The sequence below is a fragment of the Meleagris gallopavo genome, chromosome 17, assembly GCF_000146605.3.
Source record: "Meleagris gallopavo isolate NT-WF06-2002-E0010 breed Aviagen turkey brand Nicholas breeding stock chromosome 17, Turkey_5.1, whole genome shotgun sequence".
NCBI classification, from domain to species: domain Eukaryota; kingdom Metazoa; phylum Chordata; class Aves; order Galliformes; family Phasianidae; genus Meleagris; species Meleagris gallopavo.
The window spans coordinates 7655102-7681588 of NC_015027.2; the positions used below are offsets into that span (position 1 = coordinate 7655102).

At 40.4% G+C, this 26487-nt stretch overlaps 2 protein-coding genes across 2 annotated transcripts; one reads left to right on the top strand and one right to left on the bottom strand.

Annotated features, from left to right (window-relative positions):
• Nucleotides 1-90: 90 nt before the first annotated feature.
• GUCD1 (guanylyl cyclase domain containing 1) lies at nucleotides 91-8215 on the top strand. Its single transcript, XM_010720298.3, has 6 exons — nucleotides 91-273; nucleotides 1357-1441; nucleotides 2880-3045; nucleotides 3817-3908; nucleotides 5352-5593; nucleotides 6078-8215. Exons 1-6 carry the CDS (start codon nucleotides 129-131, stop codon nucleotides 6167-6169), a joined length of 822 nt encoding a protein of 273 aa, XP_010718600.1. The 5' UTR covers nucleotides 91-128; the 3' UTR covers nucleotides 6170-8215.
• A 1416-nt stretch (nucleotides 8216-9631) lies between these two features.
• UPB1 (beta-ureidopropionase 1) lies at nucleotides 9632-23656 on the bottom strand. The gene is made up of 10 exons (XM_003211020.4): nucleotides 23479-23656; nucleotides 22818-22989; nucleotides 21258-21345; nucleotides 20418-20512; nucleotides 19470-19631; nucleotides 15569-15738; nucleotides 14082-14163; nucleotides 13241-13283; nucleotides 11965-12119; nucleotides 9632-9875 (listed from the first exon to the last, which is right to left on the bottom strand). The coding sequence occupies exons 1-10, from the start codon at nucleotides 23577-23579 to the stop codon at nucleotides 9792-9794; spliced, it is 1152 nt and encodes a 383-aa protein (XP_003211068.1). The 5' UTR covers nucleotides 23580-23656; the 3' UTR covers nucleotides 9632-9791.
• Between the last annotated feature and the right edge of the window lie 2831 nt (nucleotides 23657-26487).

The following is a 26487-nucleotide window of genomic DNA, read 5'->3' on the forward strand; positions in this document are numbered from 1 at the left end:
GGTCAGTGCGGCTGCGGCGCGGGGAGCGCGGAGCTTCGTCTGGGGGGCGGCCTGAGAGCGCTCCGCCTTGTTTACAGCCGAGCGTCGGGCCGTGGCGTACAGAGCTGACAGCTCTGCGGGGGGCGGGGATGCGAGCCGGGCGGCGCTCGGCCTGGCTGTTATCTTTGGAGCCAGCGCGTATGGAGAACAGGAACCAAGCCTGTGAGTTGTGGAGGTGTCACGGGGCCCTGGGTGGTCACCGGCTGGTAACACACCGCCAGTGCTTACAGACCTGTAAGTTGGGGAAGTTCTTTACTATGAGAGTGGTGAAGTGCTGGAACAGCTGCCCAGAGAGGCTGTGGATGCGCCGTCCATCCCTGGAGGTGTTCAAGGCCAGGTTGGATGGGGCCCCGGGCAGCCTGGGCTGGTATTAAATGGGGAGGTTGGTGGCCCTGCCTCTGGCAGGGGGTTGGAGATTCATGATCCTTGAGGTCCCTTCCAACCCTGGCCATTCTGTGATTCTATGTGACCTGCTTCAAGTGGGATTTGGGGATCTGTTATTTCTTCGGTAGACTGAAGTATAATCAACATTGCTAACAACCATTGAATACACCAATGGGTGTGCCAGCTTTCAAAGTTATGATTAAATCTAGTGGCATGATTGAGAAAATGCACCGCGTTGGCTTGTTGCTGCAGTAAGCCATAACTCTGTGAGAAAACAATTTAAAATTGCAAAACATTATCCATAAAGTTTTACAAATAAAGCTGCATCAAAACTACACCAGCCTCCCAGGATGTTGAATGCTTTTCATCCCCATCTGGAAGCGTAGCTGACTTTGTGTTAGCAAAGGTTTCCAAGGGTCTGTTCCAGACTGAAGGTAAAGTCATTAAGAAAAGCCTTTTATGATTAACTCACTTGGACTGACTTTGAAGTTGCAATGCCAAGCGGAAACAGTTCAGCCCATCAAGCAATCCGGGCTTTTCTGAAAGTGAAACCACCACAACCACCTATAAAGGAACTACGAGGGGTGAATTACTGGTATTGCAGAACTTCTTGATAGAGATTGGGTTTTGTCCCTCTTCCTTTGCCCTTTTATGAAAGGCCAAACGGTGTCATTTTTGAGCTGTCTTATCTGAAAAAATTACAATAAGGAAAAAGACATAGCAGTAGAAGAGGCTGAAATCCACAGGGCTTGTAAGAAATCACTGCCTAGAGATCATGGCTGTGTCTGTTTTCTACCCATTTCACCTATGACTTTTTGTGGGCATAGAATACAGAGCTGAGAACAAGCTGGAATGGTGAAGTACAGAAAAAACATTCCCATATAACGATTGACAGCTTTTATATTTTACTCACATGGGGTGTTTTCACTGCAGTTGAATGTGTGCAGCTGAAAGTGCCCATCATTCAGCAGCTGTACCACTGGGACTGCGGGCTGGCCTGCTCCAGGATGGTGCTACAGTAAGTGCTGTTTTCACTGGAAGGGGTGGGAAATCCCAACCCGTGGGAGAGGGTGTCAGGAAGCAATGTCCAAGGAGATGAGGTATACTGGAACAGCTGTGAATTTTGCTTAGCCTTACAAGAGCACATATCCCCAAATATCCTTGGAGAATTACTGCTGCCAGGGCCTTGCACAGCAGTCCAGAAGAAAGGGAAGAGACAAGCTAAGACAAACTTAAGACCTTTTGAATAATTGTTTTGATTGATCAGCACTGAGCTAATAATTAAGCAGTTTGGCATGCTTAGGCTGATAAGAAGTTATCCCTCTTTCCTGTTGTTACAATTCAGAACTGGTATTTGCCACAGCAAGTCACATAATTCCTTTCTATATCATTATGCAATGGGCAGGTTTATCCTGGTTTCTGAGTATACTGTCTCTGTCCTGCTGAGCCCCCAGCCTGTGGGGTGAATAGTTTTTGCTCCAGGAGTGGTTTCAACTTCACAGCTATGCACTATATTGCCATCTTTTTTTTTTTTTTTTTTTTGTTTTTTTGAACCTGTAGCTGTCCTGCTGAACTCCTCTTTCCTTCCACAGAGGAACATGAGCTTAGGTGCAGGAGAAATACCTATTTAGATGTCCACTTAGTAGATATGAAGGAGAAGATTTTCATTTCTCTCCATCCCTTCTGCCAAGACGTTAGTCCGTGTGCTGGTAATTCCCATCTTGACTTCTGTAACCTCTGCCTCTTCATTCCCTTTAACCTCTTTGCCACACCAGTCTGTCCAAAACTCAGCATTCAAGATTAATCTTCTCACCTTGCAAATCTGACCTTGTTTGCCCTGCTTCCTCAATTCCACATTTTGGTTTTTTTCCTTCATTTAATTCATTTGTTTTGACCTCCAGAACTCTCTGTAACTGCCCTTCCCCACCCCTTTGCAACCTGTCCCAAGCTTTCTTCAGAACTTCATCTCCCCCTTACTGCCTTTTGTGTCATCAGTGACTAAGCAAGCTTCCTTTGAATATTTATCAACTTCCTCCCAGTTCCTCCTTTTGAAGTTCATCTGTTGCTTGAAGCAGCTTTTAGTCTTTAATGCTCCCTTCTGCATTTGCTCTATTAACCTTGTATATGTAGATTGTAAGCCCTTCAGGATAGTTCTATACTTGCTCAGTATAGCTTTCCTATTGTCCAGCATCCTGTATATACTTCTAGCACTATAAAGCAGTTGAGTTACCTGTATATTTCCAATAAGAAAAGTCAGAAATAAATCCATTTATGTATTCTCTGCTTCCTTCCCTTAACTCTGTGGCTCTTTTTGTGGGTTGTTTTATGGTTATTTCTTAGCCAAGCCCATTGTATTGGTTTTTCTGTCCCATGGATATGGAGGTTTGGGCTACAGCTCATACTGTGCTTCTCCTAAGACCTGTGCTTCCCTTCCCCTACCTTCACTAATACCATAGGTACCTGGATCATTTGGACAATGATGAATTTCAGAAAGCCATCCAAGAACTCCGGTTAACAAAGAGTATCTGGACTATTGACCTGGCCTACCTAATGCGGCACTTTGGTGTTAAGCATAAATTTTGCACCCAGACACTTGGAGTGGACAAGGGCTACAAAAATCAGGTTAGTATTTTCATTTACTGGGAAATGGCAGGCAGTTTTAAAAGGGACCCCTATGCATCATGCTAAAGTACCTCTGCTGTCTGACTGCCAGTTAGCCATAGCTCCTGGAAATAAGGTTTGCCCACTGCCCAAACTGGTATGGATCAGTTTCAAAGTAGAAACTAGATATGTTCCCATCTTTTTTTACTATCTTTGATTCCATAATATAAAGTTTTTGTTTTTTTTTTTTGTTTTGTTTTTTTTAAGAAGTTTTCATGTAGCATTCACGACAAGTTACAGATTATTCAACAGCCTTGGAGACTGAAGCCCTCTACCTGCCTACAGAACAGGCACAGCCTGGGCAGAAGCAGTGCTAGCTTCCAACTTTCCCCACCACCATGACTCAGCCCAGACCTGGAGGAGCCACCTCTAGAGGTGAGAGACCAGCTCAGCCTCTGTGTCTGTGAGAGCTTGGCCTCTTCCAAGTTTGCTAGTGAGCACCTACAGCAGCAGTACCTTTTGTGATGTAGCCTTCTGCCCAGTACAAACCAGAGAGACTTCCTTCATGTTGGCAGCTGAATAGCCAGTGCTTGGAAATTACAACAATAAGTGACCAGGAATGAAATTAAAGTGATAATTTAGAGCAAGAATTCTTATTAGCAGTGAAACTGAGGGAGAGAGAGCTTTTATCCCCTCATCAAAAACGAATACAAGGCCTTGCTAGCAGAGATTGTAAATAGTGAGTTACCTAAGGTGAACATCATTCCAGTTCACAATTTCTGTTGTCTCCAGTCATTTTACAGGAAGCACTTTGACACAGAAGAGAATCGAGTGAATCAGCTCTTTGCACAAGCCAAAGCCTCCAAGGTGCTGGTGGAGAAGTGGTAAGCTTATTGTTTTCTCCTTTCTTGTTGGAGACTCTGGGTCTCTTGTTAGTCACTGAGCTAGACTGGTGAAAGATAGGCTGAAATGAGACCTTCAGCCTTTTGTGAATTAGTCTTTTATTAAATGTCTTGAAAGAATGGACATAAAGACTTAACAGTGAAGTCTGAGGAGCAATAATGACAACAGAGTGATTTGAAAATGCTGATGGGAGTTGACTATTACGTACTGAATTTGAGTTTCCATTAAGATTATCCCGTAGGGAATGCTTTCAGTGCTTTAATTGGCCATTGTTAAGTACCACTGTAATATGAATTAAGGAAAATGCTATGTGGACACACAACCCATTGCTCCTCGAGCTATGCAAAGAGCATAGGTCTCTGTTCCTAGATGGAAGCACAAAGAAAAAGATGGCATATGAGCCTTTGCCAAGGGGAGGATGAAATAAGGAACCTCAGTGAAAGAACTGTAAACCCAGGAAAAGACAAAAAATTGTAGAACTGTTTCACAACTGACAGAGACACTCTAGATGGGAAATAATTAAGTGTCCATGTTTAGCTTGAGTTGCATCCCTTTTTGTAGTAAAGCTGGATTTAGATTTCTGTTGTCAAAGCGGAATGAATGATTAAGAAAAGGAAAGAGGGTACAGGATAGCCTGTACCACGGCATTATCTGAATGCTGCAATGCAACTTTTAATTAACAGAATAGTTAAGTGTCCTTTTTCACATATACAGAGTCTGCATGGCACCACCTGTTAACTAAAGCTGCATCAACAGAGAAGGGACAGTCAATCCATCTTGCTTTCAAGGATCACGTCCTTGATCAAGGCAGGGACAGAGTGAATATCTACCTGTGCAGTACTGAGTTTGGGGCATCAAAGAGGAGAAGCAACACTGGAAAGATTAAAAAGCACAAGTTCAGTCATGTATAACACACAGCCCTATGTCTGAAACACATCAAAGAGATGAGTTCTAATGCATCTGGAATACATAGTGAAGGACAGCTTTTAACAAATGAGATTTTAGGTTATGATTCATTAATACTTGTTCTCTGTAGGAGGTGCTATAGAAACGCAGCCTCAGAAGAACCAGATAGTGGAAACTATCTGCACAATATGCATATTTATGACAGAGACGAATTTGGGCAGGTATTAAGTTAGCATACAGTCTTTAACCGTCAAGTCCTAATGGCAGGATGGAACACTTAAGACTTTCACTCAAGTCTCTCAAGTTACTAAGTTGCCAGCTCCTTTAATACTCTTCTCCCAGACATCTAATACATTCAGAGGTTATATTTCTAATATTTCAGAATCCAGTGCTGTTGCTCTGCACTTCAGAAACAGCAGTGAGATCAAAAGACCTTCAATTTGGTCAGGCTTTCTCTGTAGCAAACCCTGGATGTTTTAACTTCATTGAAAACCTGTCTGATTTTTTTCCCCCCGCAGCACAGTAACAGTTCAAGACATCCAAAAACACCTGTCCCAAGGTCACGTAGCCATTGTCCTAGTGAATGCAGTCTTGTTACTGTGTGACCTTTGCTCAAGTCCTGTCAAATACTGCTGCTTCCTACCCATTGGACAGAAGTGCTTCTGCAGGAATCCTGACTACCAGGGCCATTTCATTGTGTTATGTGGCTACAACACAGCCTCAGGGAGTATTTACTACAACAACCCTGCCTATGCTGACCGTAAGTAGCCTGCTCCTTTTGGGTGAATTCCCAACCATCTCCTCATTCACATTTCCATAATGCAAAGCCACACTAATATGGACTTCCCATTTTAGCATGCACTTATTTCAAGCATCACTAACCAGTTTGTCAGAATAGGTTTTGCTACATTTATTAAATTAGTGCAGCAATTTGTTCTGTAATTTACTTGAGGCACTGAGATGCACATTCTAGCAAACTGATAGAGGTTTGAGAGGTACTGAACTGTACCTTTGTGCTGAGTATAGCAAGATGACCAATTTAATACCTATTCACAGCATTACTTTTGTGAGCAATGCCTTTGAGATGAGAAGATAAACTACAGTGAGTAAAGCTGTAACATAAGCTGATAAATCTAGTCAGAATATTAGTTACTTTTCTCTGTAGAGTCTGCTAGACCCAGAATAAGAGCCCCTCACAGGCATCTTCTGAATTTTTACTAACACTTTGTTCCTCTTTTATATAGGGACATGCTGCACCAGCATCAGAAACTTTGAAGAAGCCAGGAGAAGTTATGGCACAGATGAGGATATTCTGTTCATCTACACAGACAGCTGACACCCACAGCTGTTACTTCTGGTCCTTTCTGGTGCAGCCTGCACAGCAGCTGGCTGCTTGTCTCAGGACACCCCCTGCAGAGACCTTCCTCCTGAGCTGCAGTGGGATCTTAAACAAGGGAGGCTTTATAGACATTGATAGGACTATATTGCAATGCTGTCTTTACCTTTTATTCCAGATGAAATATCTGATTTTGCAACGTATGTCATAGGTTTTTTTTTTTCCCTCATTTTTAACACTGCACATTTGACAGCAGTTTTGAAATACAGGCCCAAAGCCTGGTCACGTGGAGCTTATTTTCAAATTATACACATGAGGAAAAAAAGCACTGAATTTATGAACTTCAACACTTGGTAATAGATGCATAGGTTTAGATAAACAAAAGCAGGAAAAAAACAGACAGTACCTGTTTCACTCTCTTTCAAAGCATCAGGGGCTGATCTTCATCCTCAGTCTAGGGATCTGAGGTTCAGCAGGGAATTATGAAACAAAGAAATACTGATGTTAATTCACCTTACTTTCAGATAATGGAATTGCCTTGTTGGCTAATCAGTATTATAGGAGTGAAACATTTACTCAAGGAAACTTCCCATGTACAAAATTCAACTTGCACAGTGTTAGCATTTATAATACCATTGGATTAAGCTTTGAATAGCAGTCACTGAGATTGTTCCCTTGCACTGCAAACTCCATCTCTTTTGGCTAAACATTTTCAGATGACTGTCTAGAGCTCTGTATTACCCCAAAACTTTAAGTAAGGATATTTGTTTGGACCTAGGAGTCTTCACTACACTTTGCAAAATCCTCTAGACATTATGGCACCCATGGGTTCAATTTTCTGATGCACCCAAATCTAAATATACATTTATGAAGCAAGTACAGAAATCATCCACACTAATAGTGTATGTTTTGTGTGTAAATTTTAAATAACAAGTGAGACTAGATTGTAACTAAAATGCTGAATCATATTTTGAGCCAAACTTTCCTAGTTATGTTCATTTAGTGAGCTTCTCAGAAGAGCTTGAATCAATTAAGAATACAGGGAATACAAGCTTCTTTTTGCTATAGTAACAAAAACAAAACCAAAACTTATACAACAGCTGCATTTGGATTAAGTGGGAGTTCTGTTCAAACATTTTCAAGTGAAATTGTTAGTAGCCCATTCATAATCCTGTCATGTATTACCAGGGTTTAGTGACTGTGCTGAGGAGCTCTGTAGAAGTGTAGAAATAGCCACATACTTCAGATTTGGCCATCAGAATTTCTGACAGGTAGGTAAAATTGTTAGTATTCATGTACAGCTGGCAAAATTTTGTTTTGCACTTTAGGCAGAGATCTCACACCTTTGGCATGGCTTTAGGAAAGGAACTGTTCAGGTTTTGGAACTGCATGGAATAACAATAAATTGATATTGTTATTTATGGGGGAAATACTTTCAGCATGAGAAAATTTCTAAGAGAAACCATCTTCTACCATTGCTGGCTTACTGTAAAGTATCTGGAAAGCATGTAGTAAGTATGCATAGTAAAGTCAAAAGCACTCCTTTGTACAGAAGCTAAAAAACAGCATCGTAAGTGTAAAATGCAGCAGGCTTTGAGAAGTTCTGAACAAAATGTACACAATAAGAAACTCTCAGTGTACCTGATCCTGTTTTATCAGGAGTGAAGCTGGATTGCATTCTGGCAGCTGTCCATGCAAAATGAGTAAAAACTGGGATGTATCTGTGAGCAGCAGAACCACTGTATTAGTAGAAGCCCAGAAAATGATCAGAGTACAAATCCTACAGTAGATAACACCTTCTGATCCCTCCAACAGTAGTCAGCAGATGGCTACTGGTCTTGGAAATTTTATACCCATGTTCAAATTCACAATGTTTGGCTTAGAGGGATTGTATTAACTATGTTAATAATTAACAGCTATGTAAATTACAGGTTGATAAAAGTAGTACTTTCTTAACCCAGGCATTTTCCTTCAGGTAGTCCATTCAGTAGCACTGAACTGCCACAGAATTTATTTTTTTAGAGCAGGCTTGGTTAGCAAAAAAAATAAAAATTCTTACAAAAGATGTGTAACTGACATTAGCTTCCACATGTGAATCTTGAGCTTACGTATAAAACATGAACTTAAGGGCATGCTAAATGGTCTAAAATGTACAGAATTGAAAATACGTAGAACCAAAGCTGTTTAAATTAATACAGATGAAATGAGAGCTCCACTCACTGCAACAGGATCTCTAATAGCCAAATGGAATAATGTAATGAGAGATGAAAATACAAGGAAGAGGCAGAAGGAAAGCAAAAAGGTGACTATTTAAATGACACAAATTCAGGCCACAAAGAAATTCACTGGCCAAGTGACCAGAACACCTGCATTTTCTGGCACATTGTTTTCCATAGGAAGATTGTCCATCAAAACACTCATTCTGAAAATGTGCAGTCAGTCACTTTGTTTCCTTCATGCTGCCCATAGCAAAGGAGGGGGTATTTTACATGCAGGGATTTTATACATAAATATATTTTTATTTGTAATTAAGCCATTCTCAATAAAGGTTAAAAGTCATGGATAACCCTGTAGCATGATGTAGCAGGTGTATTTATTTACTGGTTTATTATTAAAAATGTTGGAAAATCTTTAGAAGGCATATTACATACTTAACTGGCACAGCTTAAATGGTTATTTGGCTTTCTCCTTTTTAGGAGATCAAACGTTTGCTTCAGATATATATTAATACTTACTAAGCTGTAAATCGTATTCCTCCTGTGCTTCCTGAATGCCTGCTCCATCACTTGAGCTCTGCAAAACAAACTTTCAGTGTACACTAAGAATAGTCCATGCATTAACTATACTGACTAATAGCATCTCTGTGGCTTTCCATTCACATGAGCTTCCATTTTTGTCTCGCAGCACTAAGCTGCTGGAGGTGTTAAAAGCATCTGCCTTCAGCCCTGCTTTCGGACCCTGGAGGAGGCCATCCAAGGCAGTGGTCCAACTACAGCTGAAATATACATAGTGTGATAGGAAATACAAAGAACCAAAGTAGTGATGGTTTACAGGACACACAGATCTCCAAGCATCTAGGACATGTATGGGATGTTATTTAGCTCTAGCAAAACTGCATTAAATGGGTGGCAATTAAAAACAAAGAAAGAAACAAACAAATAAAAAACCCAACCAAAAAAACATGAAAACAGTTTATGTCTCCGTTCTCCTTAAATTATGCATTTGGGTAGAGGGTTTAAATTGGAAAGCAGGAGCAGACAGACACATGCAACTCAACATATTAAAAAGCATGTGTAAAAAAATTTTTTTTATCTCCTCTCCATCAAACTATGCAACCCTGTACACAATACTGGATAAATGCCATCATGTTTTGTATGGATGTATTCTTTATTGAATAGAGCTCTAATAAGGAACAAAGGTTTGGAATCATTAGTGTAAACAAAAAAGAACTAACAAACAGAATCCATTTTTAAATTATTTTACTTCACATAGTTTTGAACCTTAATATTTGCAGAGAATTAAAATAACATGAAAATAACAACTTGTAATTCATAGTAAATCAATGCCAAGTTGTACCTTTTCATTTACTATGTACCATTTGATTGTTTTGAGCTGATCTCTCTTACTGTCCGATTATGTTGGGTGTAAAACGAGGTTGGACTGCTTCAGCGAGCTTGTCTGCATACATTTCATATCTACCAGTCATCTGGAAAAGGAAATCAAAGCTTCAGTTCTGTTAGCTATGAAAGTATGTCTATAAAAAGCAGTATCTACCACGTGTTGTTTTTTAATGTAGGCCTATTATTTAACTGACTTAAGTAGTAAGATGAGAATTCAGTCAAAAAGCAAACCCTCCAAAGTGAGAGTCTTTCAAGTCTGCTGACTTAAGGCTATGTTTTAACATCCTGGATAGCTGAAAGCTGAAGGTGAAAACCAGGCTTGCTTTTTTACTCATCAATAACATTCGCTTTTAAGTCAGTTATGTCAGGGATAGAAAAGGAGCATACCTACAACTATGTCTTTGTGTTATGTCCTTGACAACTGATTCACCCAACTGCCAGCAGTCAGTGTGCATATGTGTCACAGAGGGGATCTGGTTTACACTCAGTTCATCCCTTAATAGCACAAAATACTGTTGATTTGGATGATGCAGTAAGCTAGGATACTGAGATACAGCACTTTGCATTCTGGTATCCTCTTCCCAAGTGCACAGTCTGCAATGTGAACTGCTTTTTTCTTGCCAGCACGTAATGAGGACAACCTGTATAACTGTTTTGTTGCTGATAAATCTTACTCTGATGTGCTACTGATGTCCCATTCAGGTTTCATTGAATGTAAATAGCAGATACTGGGACAAGTTAAATAAGCACCTAAGAGCTACAAAAGGTTTTCTGCAGTGGATAAATGATGATTTTGTACTTCCTCACTCTCCCCATATCAAAGTACTATCTCTGTCTCGGCCACAAATGAGAGTAAAATGATGTAGAAAACCCCAGTCATACAAACAAAAGCCTCACGTGCCAAAAGACCAATGACAGTAATGCACACCATCAACAGAAAACTGTAATGTGCTGAGAGCACAACAATTGAATTAAAAATAAAAATATTCTATACCACACAGCTAAAGGTCAGTGCTTTGCTGTAACTGCTTTTTTTCCCCCTAATCAATACAATTGCTTTTGTTTGGATGCCCCTCCACTGCTCCATTTGCTTCCTGACACTTCTCAGCTCTGCAAAGATGGCTTCAGATTTCAGTGGTGAAGCAGAACTAAATAAATGCCTGCACGACTCAGAAGCCTGGGGATTTCACAGCACAATTTAAGTCCATTAGGCCAACCACCATATGCCTACCACACACCTGCAAAACATCACATGCAATTCTGTAAGAAGAGGACCTAAAACTACTTTTCCATTTAATGCCTATATACAGATGAGCAGCACTCACAGAGAAATTTGTCTCTAGCTAAGAAATGATTAATGAAAATGTCAACATTGTCTACAAATGATTATCTATTTTAAATAGTTGTGAGAACTACTTAATTGAGCTCTGCTGCTGGAGGAGGTATTCCAAATACATAGAACCATAGAATCATCAAGGACAGAAAAGTCCTCCAAGATCATACAGTCCAACCATCCACCTACCATCAACATGATCTAAGTTAGCTTTGGCTGAGAATTCAAAACATCTAAACCTTGTTAAATCATGCAGAAAGGCTCACAATTGCCTTGATCTGGTTGAGATGAATTCAAAAGCGTGTCAGGATGCTTCAAAGAAACTATGCTTCTTTTTTCCTCTGTGCATGTGCGTGTCCCCACATCCAGAAAGTTATCACCATAAGACTTTTGCACGTCCATATATATACAAAAGTCACTACAGCTGACAAGAAAAGCCCATAAGAATATAAACAGCTCCACATAAGGTCAGATCAAAGATCCATCTCAGCTCATTGGCCAATGTTTACGTACACTGCATAAGAAAACTGCATATATTTCCCCTACTGGTCCTCAGAGCTTCTGGCAATCAGCTCTTGAGGACCAAAGGGTAAGCTCTTCATTTCAAGGTTGCCCTAGTTTCCCTGAATTTGGCTATTCCCTTTCTGAATCCATTTATACCTTTAGCCTCCACAACATCCTCCAAAACATTCAATTAGTTCCACAGTTTAAGCTGTAGGTTGCTGAAGAAAGGCTGCCTTTTAACAACTGTAACACTATGCGACTGCTAGGAAAACCTGTTTGCTCTAATATCATACACGGATTGGTCTTAAAAACAGGCATTTCTTTATAATTGGGCTTACCTTAAAATTCCATTTGTCACTGACTTGTCTGCAAAGATTTAGATCCATCTCTACAACAAGAAGTCCATCCCGAGTACGAGAGAGTCCCGGGGTCCTGCTGCCATCTGGTGCAGCTACGTAACTTGAGCCATAGAAATGGCCCAAGTCATGGTGTGCTTAAAGAAATGTTTAATAAGCATGTGATGTTTGCAAATAACTACACAGCTTCGCATGCAGTTCCCCTAGTACTTGGTTCATTTTCCTGTGGTTGTCCTTTTGCATTGCTTTAAGCAATATCTCATCCTGAGCAGTTTACAGTACAGCCCTAAGGTAACTGCAAGTTTGACCATTAGTTCTGTTTCATGCACTGTACAGCTTTCAAATCTATCAAACAAATATAAAAAAAAACCTAACTGCACTGCTTCTAAATAATGCATGATGCTTTCCCATTACTAAGCCGCTGCACTAAATGCCTAAATAAATAAAAAATGAAAGCAAGAATTTAATTGAACACTAATTGTCTAATCATAAACTTCCAAAACAGTCAGAGATGCATACACTCAATTTTTAGTACAAGATCAGAGGTGAAAGCATGGAAATTTGAGGCAGGAAAAAAATTGTAGTTCATACTGTACAGCTCCAAACTGTACATGGTATGTACATGCCAACCATCAGCCACACACACTGCACCACTGCGTAATGGACATCGCCAACCTTGATGCAGCCGCATCTCTTTCTTACTTATTAATTATAATCAGTTGGTTTTTTGTTTTCTCAACCAGTCCCTACTTGGAAGTTACAAAAAACAGAATAGAATTAGCCAAGAATATTTCTCCATGGAAAACCATTCAGACCCAAGTTTTTCACCAGTCATGACACCAATGTTGCTGTTAAGTCTCTTACATGTAATTATAAGCTTTTCTTTAACCCTCAACAGATTTATGAACTGGGGCAAAATGGCTTGGCTGGTGATGCAGGCTGGTGCTATTAAGGCTAATAATCTTAAACTTGTACAACAGGTTAATTTGTGGGATTTCTGTCTTCCAGTCTTACAGTACTGCCTTGACTCCAAAACTTAGCCCTCTGCAAACATGCAGGAACCTCAAGAAAAAGAACTGGTGACCAGATAGCATGGTACCACCACCTTTAGTTGGAAGTGCTTCTCTACAGCTTACAAAGCAGCAGTCTGAAGTATGGCTAACTTAGCTGTCAGGGGGTAGACACTTGTAAGAGAGCTCTCATTCTTCAGACTCTATACAAGTTATTAGCAAGCACTGCATGCAATTTCTGAACGTACCTTCTCCACCATCCCCAGAAGTAAAGGCGTTTTTGTAGTATTCCTGCGAACAAGAAGGAATCCATAGGTGGCAGCATAGATCCATTTCATTCGAGAAAACCTCATTAGTCTACCACATCTACTGGGAAGTGCATATGCATCTATTAAGACCTTCCTGATTATCTAAAGTGAGCCATCAGAGGGGCCTCGTTTCTATGGTGGGACTAGAGATAAATACATTTTTGTACCGCTGCCTGTTGTTCACACATGTTGGGAAACATGCTTCGTTACAACTCTAAGAAGGGCAAAAGAAGAAACATTTAATTAATCACATTCTTACAGGTGACAAAATGTGGCAAAGGTATTTGCATAACTGCAGGAAATCTGGAGTTCTGCAAAGAGCCTTATGAAAGAACAGAGAATATTTGGATGAATCCAAAGGCAGGAATGACCTGTTGTTTGCAACATTATTTCTGATTATAGCATTTCTGTGTCCAGAAGGGGATAGGACCTGGATAACAGCAAACTGCAGTGAGCCCTGACTTGTGGTTATGCCTCATATTCAGTCCTCCTGGCTAAAACAATTGTCATGCTGCCACAGAAACTAGGGGGATTAGCAACAGGGGCAAGTGCTGATTACAAAGAGAACAGCTCCAGAGTAGGAAACAGCTGCAACAAGTAGACTGCCAGCAACAAGGCAGTTCTCAGTCACTGTATCACTGCTCCTCTTCACGTTAAAAACACTGAGAGAAGGGGCCTTACACAGCAGAGGAATCCAGGTGTTCTCATGCTATTCATTACCTTCAGCTGAATTACTCCAAAATACTTGAATTAAGAGAAGAAATAAAGCAACGATACGTACCGTTCCCACTCTGTTGATGGGACATGTAAAGCAGTGGTTAGCTATGGCAGCATTTCGTGCTTCAATTGGCCACAGGGACTCGCTGCAATACACAGAAAAGAAGGCTGGTATTCACTGTCTTCTGCAGAGACTGAGATTATGTGTACAGCATTGCACATCTTCTGTTAAAAAGCCAAAGTCAGCTACCGAGACCAATCCTGCTCGATAATCAGAATCTCCTGACATTTACATAAAACCAAGAACTAAGGGATAAAACAGCTCCCTCTCTTTCACAAGCCTCCGCCTATTTTTTCCAACAGGTGCTTCATTTCTGACTGATGTTTAGAACAGAAACAGTCCTCTTTTTATAAAATAGCTTGATACACAGTTATCAGACTGATTAATAGGAGGTCTGGAACGACTCAGAGCTCCAAAACAAAGGTGATACCTTCAGTATACTCCTGACAGCATGTAGCTGCCAGATTCTGAGCACTAAGACAAGGTGCAGGGTACTCAAGGTGCAAATATCTGTCATTAATCTCCCAGTCAGACTCAAGAATCTTACTTGAGAAGGTCATGGGATCTGATTGAAAGGAGAAGCTTTATTGCCTTTTTTTCTCTCAATTGCTTTGAGTCTGGCAGCCAGCTCTTCTAAGAAAAAGGGATTTTATTGAAAAGCTCCAGCAAATTACAATTTCACAGAAGAAATCAGATAGGAAAAAAAGGCTATAGACAAAAAGCTACCCCCTGAGACAGTTTTCTACATAGGTCTCAAGAGTCCTCTTCCTGCAATAAAAATTATGTGCTTAAAAACAATCAAGTGAAAGCCAATAATTAGGAGAGCCTGAAGCACCCAGAGTACCAATCAAGTGCTGCATGACGACAGGGTAATCTCTATTTGCTCTCCTCTTAATGGGATGTAAGTAGTCCAACATCACAAACATTATTCTAGTAGTGAAATGAATGGCCCAAAAGCACTGTGCATTCATGGAACTCTTTTCAAAGGACATTTTCAAATATTATGCAGCCTAAGTGAGATCCTACTTTTCACATTAAAAATTACCAAGGGCAGTTTCAATGACAGTCAACGAAGGCTATTTGATACCATACTTATTGGCTTCCAGGTGAAGGATGCATAATCACCTGGCCAGCCAAACCTGACTGCAAATTACTACAGCCTATCATAAGACAAAAATATTATCTAGCCAGTCTAAATGTTGTTAGCTTTCAGAAGACCAGCTGGATGCTGGTTAATTACCTCAGAGACCAAACACTCACAGATGTGCAACTAAAGTACTGGAAGAGAACTAGTGACTGCAAACAGATCAATAGACCAAAATCCAGATGGAGAAGAATGCAGAACCCTTCATGAAGGCAGAACACGGAGGTGGTATTTCTGATTCCAAGCCCTCTGCAAAGTGCAAAGTGCCCCTGAGACTCCAGTGACAGGCTTGGAAATTCAGATAAATGAGAAATAATGTAACAGCCCAAAGCAGCTTGTTTGTCACCTGAGTGTTCCGATGGTGGCTGAAGGGTTGAAGATGATCTCTGCTCCATTCAAACTGTACATGAGCCAGTTCAGGGGGTGATGGCGCCCAAAGCAGATATTCACAGCAATTGTTCCAAACTGTGTCTGAAATACTGGGTGTCCTGTATTTCCTTCCATGTAGTAAGTAGACTAGGAAAAAGTATAAATAAATACATAAATAAATGGATCCAAAATCAAAGGCAGACTTCTTAAAAAAAAAAAGAAAGAAAAAAAAAGAAAGACCTCCAACATTGCTTTGATACATCACAGCTTCCAGTCACCAGCTTCAAATTATGAGACCACAAGCAAGGACAAAACTTTTCACTTGGTACTCGCTGCAATGCGTAGTCAGCAAGAAGTAGCTCTGAGATCTACTGAGATCCAATTCAAGGCCCTTTCTGCCTCCCTCCATAGTACACCCTCAGCACTGTCTGACTTACACCTCAAACTAGAAGCACTGCAGAATTCTACAGAAGCTCGAAATCAACTCACATATTATCAAATTTGAGGTACATCTCTTAGAACTCCCACCACATCACAAAATCTTCCTAAGTCATTACAATCCTCTGAAGTCTCATTAGAAAGAGAGAAGAGATGCTCTGTTTAAAGAACAAGGAATTCTTTTGCTTTCATCTGTTACGTAATGACACACAACATTTCTGTGAATAGCCTAGGTAATATCAGTGTGTGGCTAAGATTACTTATTTACATTTCCTATATGACAATTGCTAACAGGTGGTTGGGAAGAACTACCAGGAAAATCACAGGATAAATCCACAGAACACTCCTTAAAGAAACTGAAGCCAATCGCTGGCTTAAAGGATCTCATTTACCATATGCTGCAAACTTCTGTCTTACAACATCAAACACTGCCATCCAGTAAGATATGCCCCAATTCCTGTAAAAGACACTGGTGAAGGCAAGGGTAGGGCATCATTAACAGCTACCAAGAGAGACAAACTCTAAAGGAAACCTGCAGAAACAGACACAGGGGAAAGAATGTGTGGAGTTACTGAAAGCTGCCTGCTTAGTGTGCAGTGGTAATCAAAAACCCAAGAAAATCTCAGGCATCTGAAATGTAGAAGAAAACACAGTATTGCTGGTTTACATGAATGTGTAAAAAAATGTGTGCCTACAGCTTGAGTAGGCTGGGCTTCCATCTCAGTGAGGATGTATTAGAGATGGAATAAGCAAAGTTGACTGAAATGACAAAGGGAATGGCACAGCTGCCTTCTAAGGAGCAACTAGAAAGGCTGCACCTCTTTGATCTGCAGACAGAAGGCTGAGGGTGATTATGAGTGAGATTTACAGCTTCACAAAGGCAGTGGATAAGATGAATACAGAAATCCCAGAAGAGCAGCAGCACCCACTGAAATAACATTCGTATCTGATTTAAACCAAAATAATTACTTTTAAGCAGCTGGCAGAACACTTACAGAATGTGCTTCTACCAGTTTGTGAAAGCAGGGAGCGTCAGCAGATTCAGAAGGGATTAGGCACTGATAAAAGATCCACAGATAAGAAACAGGAATAGACAGGAGCACTCTATCTAACACCCCTAGTATAATGTCTGTGGATACTGGAAATGCTGAACAGGCCAGCTATTGCTAACATCGTCCCTTTGTGATGATTTCAGAGACAGCAAAGAGACTATGATCCAATAGTTTGACACAGCGAGGTGTGGCTCTTACCATACAAGAAAGGTGCACTGTAAAACAGTTTTTATTGAGACTGTCCACTGTACCAACTGCTGCCACTGATATTGAAGGAAACTGAAACGCAACATCTGGTCCAACATGAGTAAACACAGTCACTGCTGGGGAACAACCAGGGTCTCACCTAAGTGTGAGAGAATGGCATGATGGAAGTGGTGAAGAGTCATGTTCTGAAGGAAAGGTGGAATAGAGGCTCACTCTGCCCAGTAAATGGGACAGGCTCTGATTTCTTATAGCTCTCCTGAAATCACGCAGCCCCTTGGGCACAGATTTCATCTCCTTTCATGTGCTTAGAGAGCATGCCATGTGCTGGGCACTCACGTAATCCTTTCTCAAAACAATTCTGCCAATTGAATATATTTCCATTTTTTCTTCTATTCTCAGTTTTCCTTTATTACAAGAGGAGAAGAAAAACAAGAATGTTATTGCTTCAGGGAATTCATCAGTCCTTATTCTTTATTCTCCACCAGAGGTCACAATCATCTCCACAGCAACAAACGGTGATGTCTCAAGAAGGATTGATTTTTGTTTATTTATATGTCCTCCCACACACGGCGGAATAGGTTAGAGACCAATCTCTTCCCCCCGTCCATTTAGTTCTCACTGATTCATCAAGGATGATCTTAACAAGGATCCTTTCCCAATCTGCTCCACAGAGACGAGCCATAAAAAAAATCATTTCAAATTCAACCCTTCCTTAGGGGTTAGCTTTGTTGATAAAGAACAAAACATCAAAATAACAGAGCTGAGCATAATCTTTCCCCATAGTCTCGTCTGTTGCTAAAATTCCTCTATCTGATTTGCTCAGCTCAAAAGAAAATGGACTTAATGCTCTTCTAACAAGAAATGTTGAATCATTGCAGTGTACTGGCAATATAATAGATTGCTTTGTAATAATTCTTTAATTTAGAATTATGCAAAACACTCAGTGAAACTCTATTTATACTTTACGTGGAAAAGTAAAAGTAGTTTTTAACTTTCAAAGTGCCTTTCTTTTGTTACAGTTTCATAGCTGTAAACACGAATATTATTGCAATCTGTTGATATTCCACAACCCACTGTCTAGATACTGTTTTGCCAAAAGGCAGCTCTGATAAAATAATAATAAAAATCAACATAATTATTAAAGTTTGAAGCCAATGCTGGTGGTTGACAGACTCGTACCAGAAATCCATTGTGAGGAAATCTATTAACATCCTTCTCTGAAGAAAGTCCAACCAGGCCTAGGAGAGCAGGTCAACTTCCAGAGGTTTTTGAATACCAATTTTCAAGATAAAATAACTTTCAAAATATAAGTAAGTCTCAATTGTGAAGCCTAAGTCTAGTGCACTCAGACAGGCAACAACAGCAACTGTAAGCATACACACAGCAGGGTTTTGAAGAAAGGGCTCTGTTAATCACTCACTTTAGCTGACAAGGAGAGATTAAGTGAGGTAAGACAATATATTTTTAGATTTTTGGTTAATTTTTAATCCTGATCTTTCTTCTGATAATTCTATGGATGGATAAGCTCATTTCAGATCAGTCAGGTTCTTTCGACATTGCTTTCACTGAGTTTCTGAAGCTGATTCTGGTGAAGAGCCTAAAAAACTTGTGTGGGCTTCAGTGGAAGTAATGTGATTAGTGAAGGTGCCATAAACCAGAAATGCAATAAAAAAATTAATTAATTAAGAGATTCCACCGAAAGAAACTGAATAACTGCAAAAGAACTGTGATTTCCATGACAATTTCAGAGAGAATGAGAGATCAAGACCACAAATAATGCTCGTGCATGAAGCATGAAACAAATGCTCTCCAAATTAAAGCAAGTTTGACATGCTTACAAGTAAAAACTGAGCCAACCACGCACAGGTAACATAAAGAAGGTGTGATTAAAAAAAAAAAAGTTTATTTTTAAAGGTTCCTCAATTTTTGTTGTGGTTTCCATGAGGCAAAGAAGAGTGTATGGCACAGACTCAATGTTTGTGCTTTTACAGTCATCGCACTCTACTTCTGATAAACTATCTTCATATATTTTTACCCGAGGAAAAAACAATGTGATGCTTAGCAAACCACATTTTCTAGAACTACGTCACACTTCCTGCCAGTAGGACTGATACAATACGTGGTGACACAAACGAGAGCTGCATGGTAAGACCAGCTTGACGATCACATACAGCACCTTACCTCATTAAAATCTCCAACTCTTGGAATGTGATTTTTCCTACTTTTGCCAAGGAGAGCTCCTGAGTTAGAAATGACCACTGCAGTATTCCACAGAGTTCCTCCATGTATTTCATCTCGCTCCAGGATTGGAGACACCACAACCATATCGTACTTCTTTGCCAGCTGCACAAATGAACACAATTCCTCTATTACACACTAGCCTGAGATAATTATTTTCACTTGTGGTTCATAAAGAAGCATTAAAAGAAGTTTTCATCTTGTGCATTGTTTTGACTGTTCTGAAGTGCTCATGCTTAACCCACGCCAGTATTGCCAGAGCTTCCTTCATCAAAGATGAAGGGTACATCAGAGTGAGCTTTCCATCTGAATCCTTCAGCTAGAAATACAAACTTCTCAATGCATCTAACTGCAACGCTCAAGCCATGGAGCTGAACTGAATCCATTCACAGGTTCAATGGGAGATTGATCCCACTCCCATTCTTTCATTCTTGTATATATTTAACACCACAGCTAGCTGAAAACTATTTTAAAAATATAGAAACATTTCAAACATTGTTACATATGAAAGGTTAATGTTAAAGAACATAGGTGCAAGTAAGACAGAGCACCTCCTGACTGCCAGTTTACTAGCACATTGTCACCTTTCCTTCAAACCTCTTATCTTTTTGTATTTATCTGAATTAAAAATACCTGGATGAAAAACAATGTATAACGTTCAGGAATAGTTAAATGGGCAATTTCATATACCTCCCATGGCAAAAGGCAGATTGGTTTAAAAAATAATTATGGAGCACAGCCGTGGTTGTCCATGTCTTCACAAAGAAGATGAAAACTGATTTCAGAGTATTACAGATTTCTCATAATATACGAAGAAATCTGACCTAATCAGTGGTGGTTATAGATGGATGGGGAAGCTGGGGAGGGTTTGAGGCCATTTGTTCATTTTACCTCTTGACAGAATTTTGTTGTTATCCCGCCCTCAGCTGACTCAGCAAATTCAGTCCAAGGAAGCCTCTCTCTTGTACAAAAAGCAAAGGGCATGGCTGGAAAACATGAATGCATGGCAGAATTTACAAGAGTGTTCACGTCGTTCAAGAAATACAGAGGTGTTTCTGTTTCCATGAGTACAGATAAAAATCAAACACTTCCAAATGATTCAACTGTTTTCTTTGTTTAAAGGAAAAAGCTATTTAAAAATATTTTTAGCAAGGATGAGGAGTTTTGGACCCACACAGACCAAAGCAGAAGAGAAACAATGCGCTTAGTGAAGACAGTCCTACTGGAAGTAAAGATCCAAAATAAACCCCTGCCATCAGAGTACACTTTCTGTGAACCATCTTTTCACAATTTAGACCTTCATTGTCATTCTGGCCTCCAGAACCCACTTAGCCTCAAATACTCTGCTTTAATTAAAATTAGATTTATTTATTAATTTTTAAAGTATCTGTCTAGATGAAACAAAGTTTTAGAAGGAAAAATATGAGGAAAAGATCACAAAGGGCAACATGATGCATGCCTATAAATATCACCATTGTAGCAAATCCAGTCTTCAGCACAACAGACTTCACGGATATACTCTATATAGTTCTGCCAACAAAGATTCTTTGTTTTGTGTGCGTTTTTTTTGTATTTCTTTTCTTTCAGAAAATCAAACCAGTAACATTCAACTGTTATACTGGGAAGACGTCTGCTGTTTGCTTAAAAGACATCAATCCAGTACAGGATACCTGTTGGAACAGAAGGAATGTGACCTCTGACAATCTACAAAGAATCACTGCAAGTACTCACTCCAAGCCTCCTGGAAACAAATGATGTTGACCCCACACATTGCAGCTACTTCCACAATCTCCTCAATTCGTTTGTGCAGTGCAGCCACCTAATTGCAAGAAGCATCATGCTATAAAAAAATCTTGTAACTCACTTGTGCAGCAATATCCTGGTTTCACAAACTTTGTTCACATTATTATTTTTTTATATTGTTCTATACTTAGTCCATTTGCTCTCAGAGGGAATAACTCAAGAAGTCAACATTCCTAAGAGAACTGGGATCTGAAGAGCTGGATATAGATTTCATTTTTTTTTAAGCATTTAGATGCTGAAAATAGAAAGAGCCAGCTATTAGAATCCTAGTTCCATGGTTACAACACCTAAATATATGGCACTTCATTGCTGACTGCCTAAGAAATGGGTAAAAATCTGAAAAGAATCAGCAAAAAATGTATTTTCATTGGTCACTGTAAACAGTACAGAAGAGTGTTATGTAAATCTGTATTCAAAGTCAAGTACTCAGAAACTCAAAATGGGAGGTAAGGACAGTCAGTTTCTGCAGTTATCTTTGAATCCTGCTGACACGTGGATCTTGGACACTCTCTATGATTTATTAACTCCAAACTATTTTTTCAATCCCTCTTATCCTAAGAGTTAAGTAGATCATTACCAAGAAAAAACATCAAAGCACTTATTCATTAGTCAAAACACATTGTTTCAAAGTATTATTTTCTTTCAATGTTCTTGTTAAAGATAAGCATAGATGTGCTTTGTATTGATACTTTCATGTGTCAAACAAGTGAATACCACACAAGTCAGCAGGGACCTACAAACTCAACAGCTGTACAGCTATTTAAATAGTTACCTGCTTGTTGCTAATGGAAAATCATTTAAAAACTGGTACCTTTTCCACTGATGCCACAAAGAATCCACAAACACGATCCACATCCCAAATTATCTGTTTGCTCTCATGACATGCAGTCTTTCCAAAATAAATTGCCTTGCAGATGTTCTGTCCTATTGGTGGACAAAACTATTATCCCATGAGATTTGATAAATGTTATATTTTCGTTTAATTTCTCTATATATGCATTATCTCCATGCTTTCATGTCCATAATGCTGGTCAACAAGTAATAACATTTGGTTTACTGCTGAACAAAGAATATTGCACAAAGATTCATTAATCCATATTTTCTGTAATGGATTTTCCTATAAGGGAACACGTTCCAATTAAAACAAGTACAGCCCTGTGGTTTCCACAGGTTGCCACCTCTTGGTTTCAGGTAAACCATTTTTCTGTTTTACTTTAGAGGTAATGTCTTTTCATTTACAAAACCTGTGATAAAATATTTAGCTTTGGAAAAACTGCATGCAGGTTGGGCAATTCACTGGGTAAACACAACAGGAGAGATGGTTCTGAGAAAAAACAGAGCTGCGTAGGTCACTCAGATTTCTTACAGTGTGTTGTATTGAGATAGTGATGGGTCCTATGCTGCCAGACAGCCAGCAGACATTTTGTGATGGAACTGTAATATCAACACCCAGTAAAAATAAGAGGTACATGCAAACAGCCTGAGTACCTGCACTGCCACAGCTGTGTCGGTGGGAAGAGGAATTTTGTTCTGCACCAGCCCCACTCGAACGATACGCGGCCTTCTCAGTTGCTCTGGAGCAGCATCAAATCCATAGCCCTGTAGTTCAAAATCTCTCTGTTGAGCAGATGATAGAGCAGCCGCTGGCAAGCTAAGTTTTCTGGATTGAAGATGAAACAAAGACATTTCGAGATAAGATGCACTCCTTTTCTGCAATGCAACAGACCAAAGCCATCGCACGTGTCACCTTGCCCTGTGAAGACATTGCTGTTCCAAGCTCCCGTGTCACACAGCTGTCAGATAAGGGAAGTCAGGCAGCAGCCAGGTCGTGTGTGACCTCAGCTCCACGGCAGCAAATTCTCAGTCTTTTCCTCCATAATTGTGCTTTCCAGACATTGCTATTTACTACAGAAATCAAGGAGCGCGTGCACACAGACCTCTCTACTTACCCCTGTAGGTTACATGCGCTTTCCCAGCCTGTTCTCTCTTGTGTCAGACCCCCACTTTTAGAATCATAGCATCATTAAAGCTGGAAAAGACCTCTCAGATAACATTACCTCACCACGAGGTCACCCTTCTTCCTCCTTCAGCCCACCCACCCTCACAGGCCTCCCCCTGACCCCCAGGCTGCCCATCCCCAGCAGCACACCTCGTCTCACCCCCGTAGAGGATGCGCTTCACCTCGGCCAGGTCGTGGGGTGGGATGTGCCTCTCCAGGCACAACTCCAGTGACTCCAGCTCTCCCTCCATGGCCTGGCTGTTGGGCACACACAGAGGCCGTTGGGCACACACAGAGGCCGTTGGGCACGCAGCCCCTTGGACTTTACCCTTGCTGGCTCCTGGTGGCCACTCCCCTTTCTCCCCAGCCTCCCCACTATGGTGGCCCAGGCTTCAGCACTGGGGGCTGCAGGGGTGAGTTGATGCCCTCAGGTTGTCCAGTGGTTAAACCTAAGGTACCCCAAAGGGTTAAAGAAGCATGGATGTGGTCGTGCCAGGTCACTTCTCACTTCTCACTGGGGCAGCTCCACAGCCTCAGAAATAACTAATCTAAAAGCAGAACATATTTAGGAGCTTTTTATGACGACAGTATTCAACAAAAAGGCTTAGAAATAGGAAGGAGATCATAAAATGACAATAGTTTTCACGGATGTGTGCGTGCCCATTTTAGTTGCAGCAAGACTCTGATCATGAGCCAGGAGTAAAAATAATTTTGCTCTCAAGATGGATTTGAGACCAAATGTCATCAGAAAATCATCCCCAAACCACAGTTAATCTCCAATAAAGGCTAGAACACGTTAAGGCCTGGATCTAAGAGAAGAAAAGAACACCTGAAGAGAAACTGCATGCACCCCACAGCCACCCTGCTTCTACTCATGGTCTCTGCAGCACTGGCCATTGCATCTCCTTCAAAATGTTACTGAAATTCGGAATATCGGCGCTTCATTGATTGAAAATAATAGCTACCAAGCCCAGGAATGGGCCACACACATCTAGACACATCACACTGATTTTAAGCACTGCTTTTTGAATCTCCTAGAGGATATAACAACGTTCAGCACTTCGCATCTACAGCTGTTTGCTGTTCTCGGTTAAATATTAAGCCCTTTAGGCCAAAAAAAGAATATCATGGAGAGAGTGTCTAATATTTAACTTTAAACAGAAAGTGCACAGGAACAGTCAGGTGTCATCACGGCATTCTGAGATGTGACTGTGCCTTTTTTAACCCAAACAGCGCAGCGATGCTCATGGTGCACAGGGCATCACACCGCTGCTGTGATGGGGCCCCTTGAGGCAGAAGGCCTTAAGGAGAGCCCTTCAGTCTTGGGGGCATTTCCAAGATCAGCTAAAATTAAGGGCAACAGCACATTACATAACAAAAGCAGTGAATGCGAAAGAGAAGAAATGCCATCATTTGAAAGGAAGGATGTTTAAAAAAGCCTGGATAACTAGTTAGTTATGTTGGTATTTGTCCTGTAGTCATTGGTGTAGCACTTGTGTCTGTTTTTGTTACCAAGGTCCTGCAAACCTCTTCTTAGTGATCACTTTCCAGTCCCAAACATACTTCTACAGAGCAATAATAAGCAGTGACTGACAGTTACGTGGTGTATTCCATCTGATGATCCTCATTTGCTTTAACAGGCAATTTTAAGGGTATATATCAGTAACATCTCTTCGTGGCTGGCAGGTCTTTAAACATTACCGAATGAGATAGCAATGCAAAAATTCAGGGAAATTAGGAAACCAAATTAAGTTTATTTCCCTATCAGCATACTCAGGATGTCAACTAACAAATAAAGCATTTCTGGAGATTCGTAGAAACAAACAGAAGGGCTTGGGTTTCTTTGGGAACTTTTCAAATTCTTTTCAGCCTGGACTGCAAATTAAAAGAAAAACAGCAGGTCTATTTTGTATCCAGCTCCTGAAGAAGGTCACATAACTGAACTTTTCTCTTCCAGCTTCTATTCTTAGTGTGAACTTTCACTGACTTGTTTGTTTGTAATTTGTTAAAGCGTGCTACATGTAGGAAATGGACTTCGGGGCAATAAAACTGAAGCCCCTGAAAAGAATACTCATGAACAGTTGAGTTCTGAAGAAACAGTACATTTCCTGTGCACCGTATCAACCATCCTGCAACAACACAGCCAAGTCCAGACTGCGTGAACAGGAAATGACAAGCCTAGAATTACTAATAACGATGAAAGGAGACCAGGCTATTCCATAGGGACTACGTGTATATAAAGGTATAATTCCAGCCAACACAATAAACCTTCAAAGCATGAAATGTTAATGTTCATCAGGAAAGTAACCTAATAAAGGAAGATGCTTTCCGTATCCCAGACAAAGCATATTAGAGAGCTTGGATCTAAATCTGAGCGTTCCACCTTGGTCATTGCAATTATCTGCTAAGTATGATGCTTGAATCCGGAGCTCAATTCTGGTGTTGACTTCTTCAAATCTCTGTATTTAAACTACTTCTCAGTGCTGCATTAACAGGACCAAGGAATTATTTTGCAAAAAAACAAAGCCGAACCTTTTAGCATGAAGTCAGCCTATGAATAATTGGTTTGGAGGAAAACACATTTTAAGGATCAGAAACATTTTTTTAAATATGGGAAAATTCCTACAAAACACTTCATCTCTATTGCCCTCAGGGTGGTCCACAAAGTCAGGCAAAGATTTCAGGACCACACGGGTGTAATGTGCACAGAAAGCAGTTTGTCTGTGCTTCTGTGATGGAGCCCTGTGCAGCAGTTACCATCTCAAAGTTAAAACTGGGTTTGATAACCCTGGATCATATGCTCTGTGCCGTAAGACTGCTCCCAAAAGTTCCTGTAAAACCCCACAGTAGCACCCTGGCATTAGTCAGAAGCACTCTGGAGGATGAGTTTAAGAGCCAAGTATCTAAAGTTCAGGCTAAAGCTGGGAAAGACCCAAGAAAAGACTTAAACAAACAAAGTGTCTCCACTGTAGCCCAAGATAGGAGTAGAGGCTAAACACATCACATATCAGAGCTAGCGGGCAGGACTGAGAAACAATTTCCTCTCTAAGTTTGTAATATGTACATACACTCTCTCTGAAGCGCTCAGCTTTTTACAAACTCTGCTAATATCATGCAAATCATGTTTCCAGACACTTTCTTCTGCTGCCATTCCTTTAA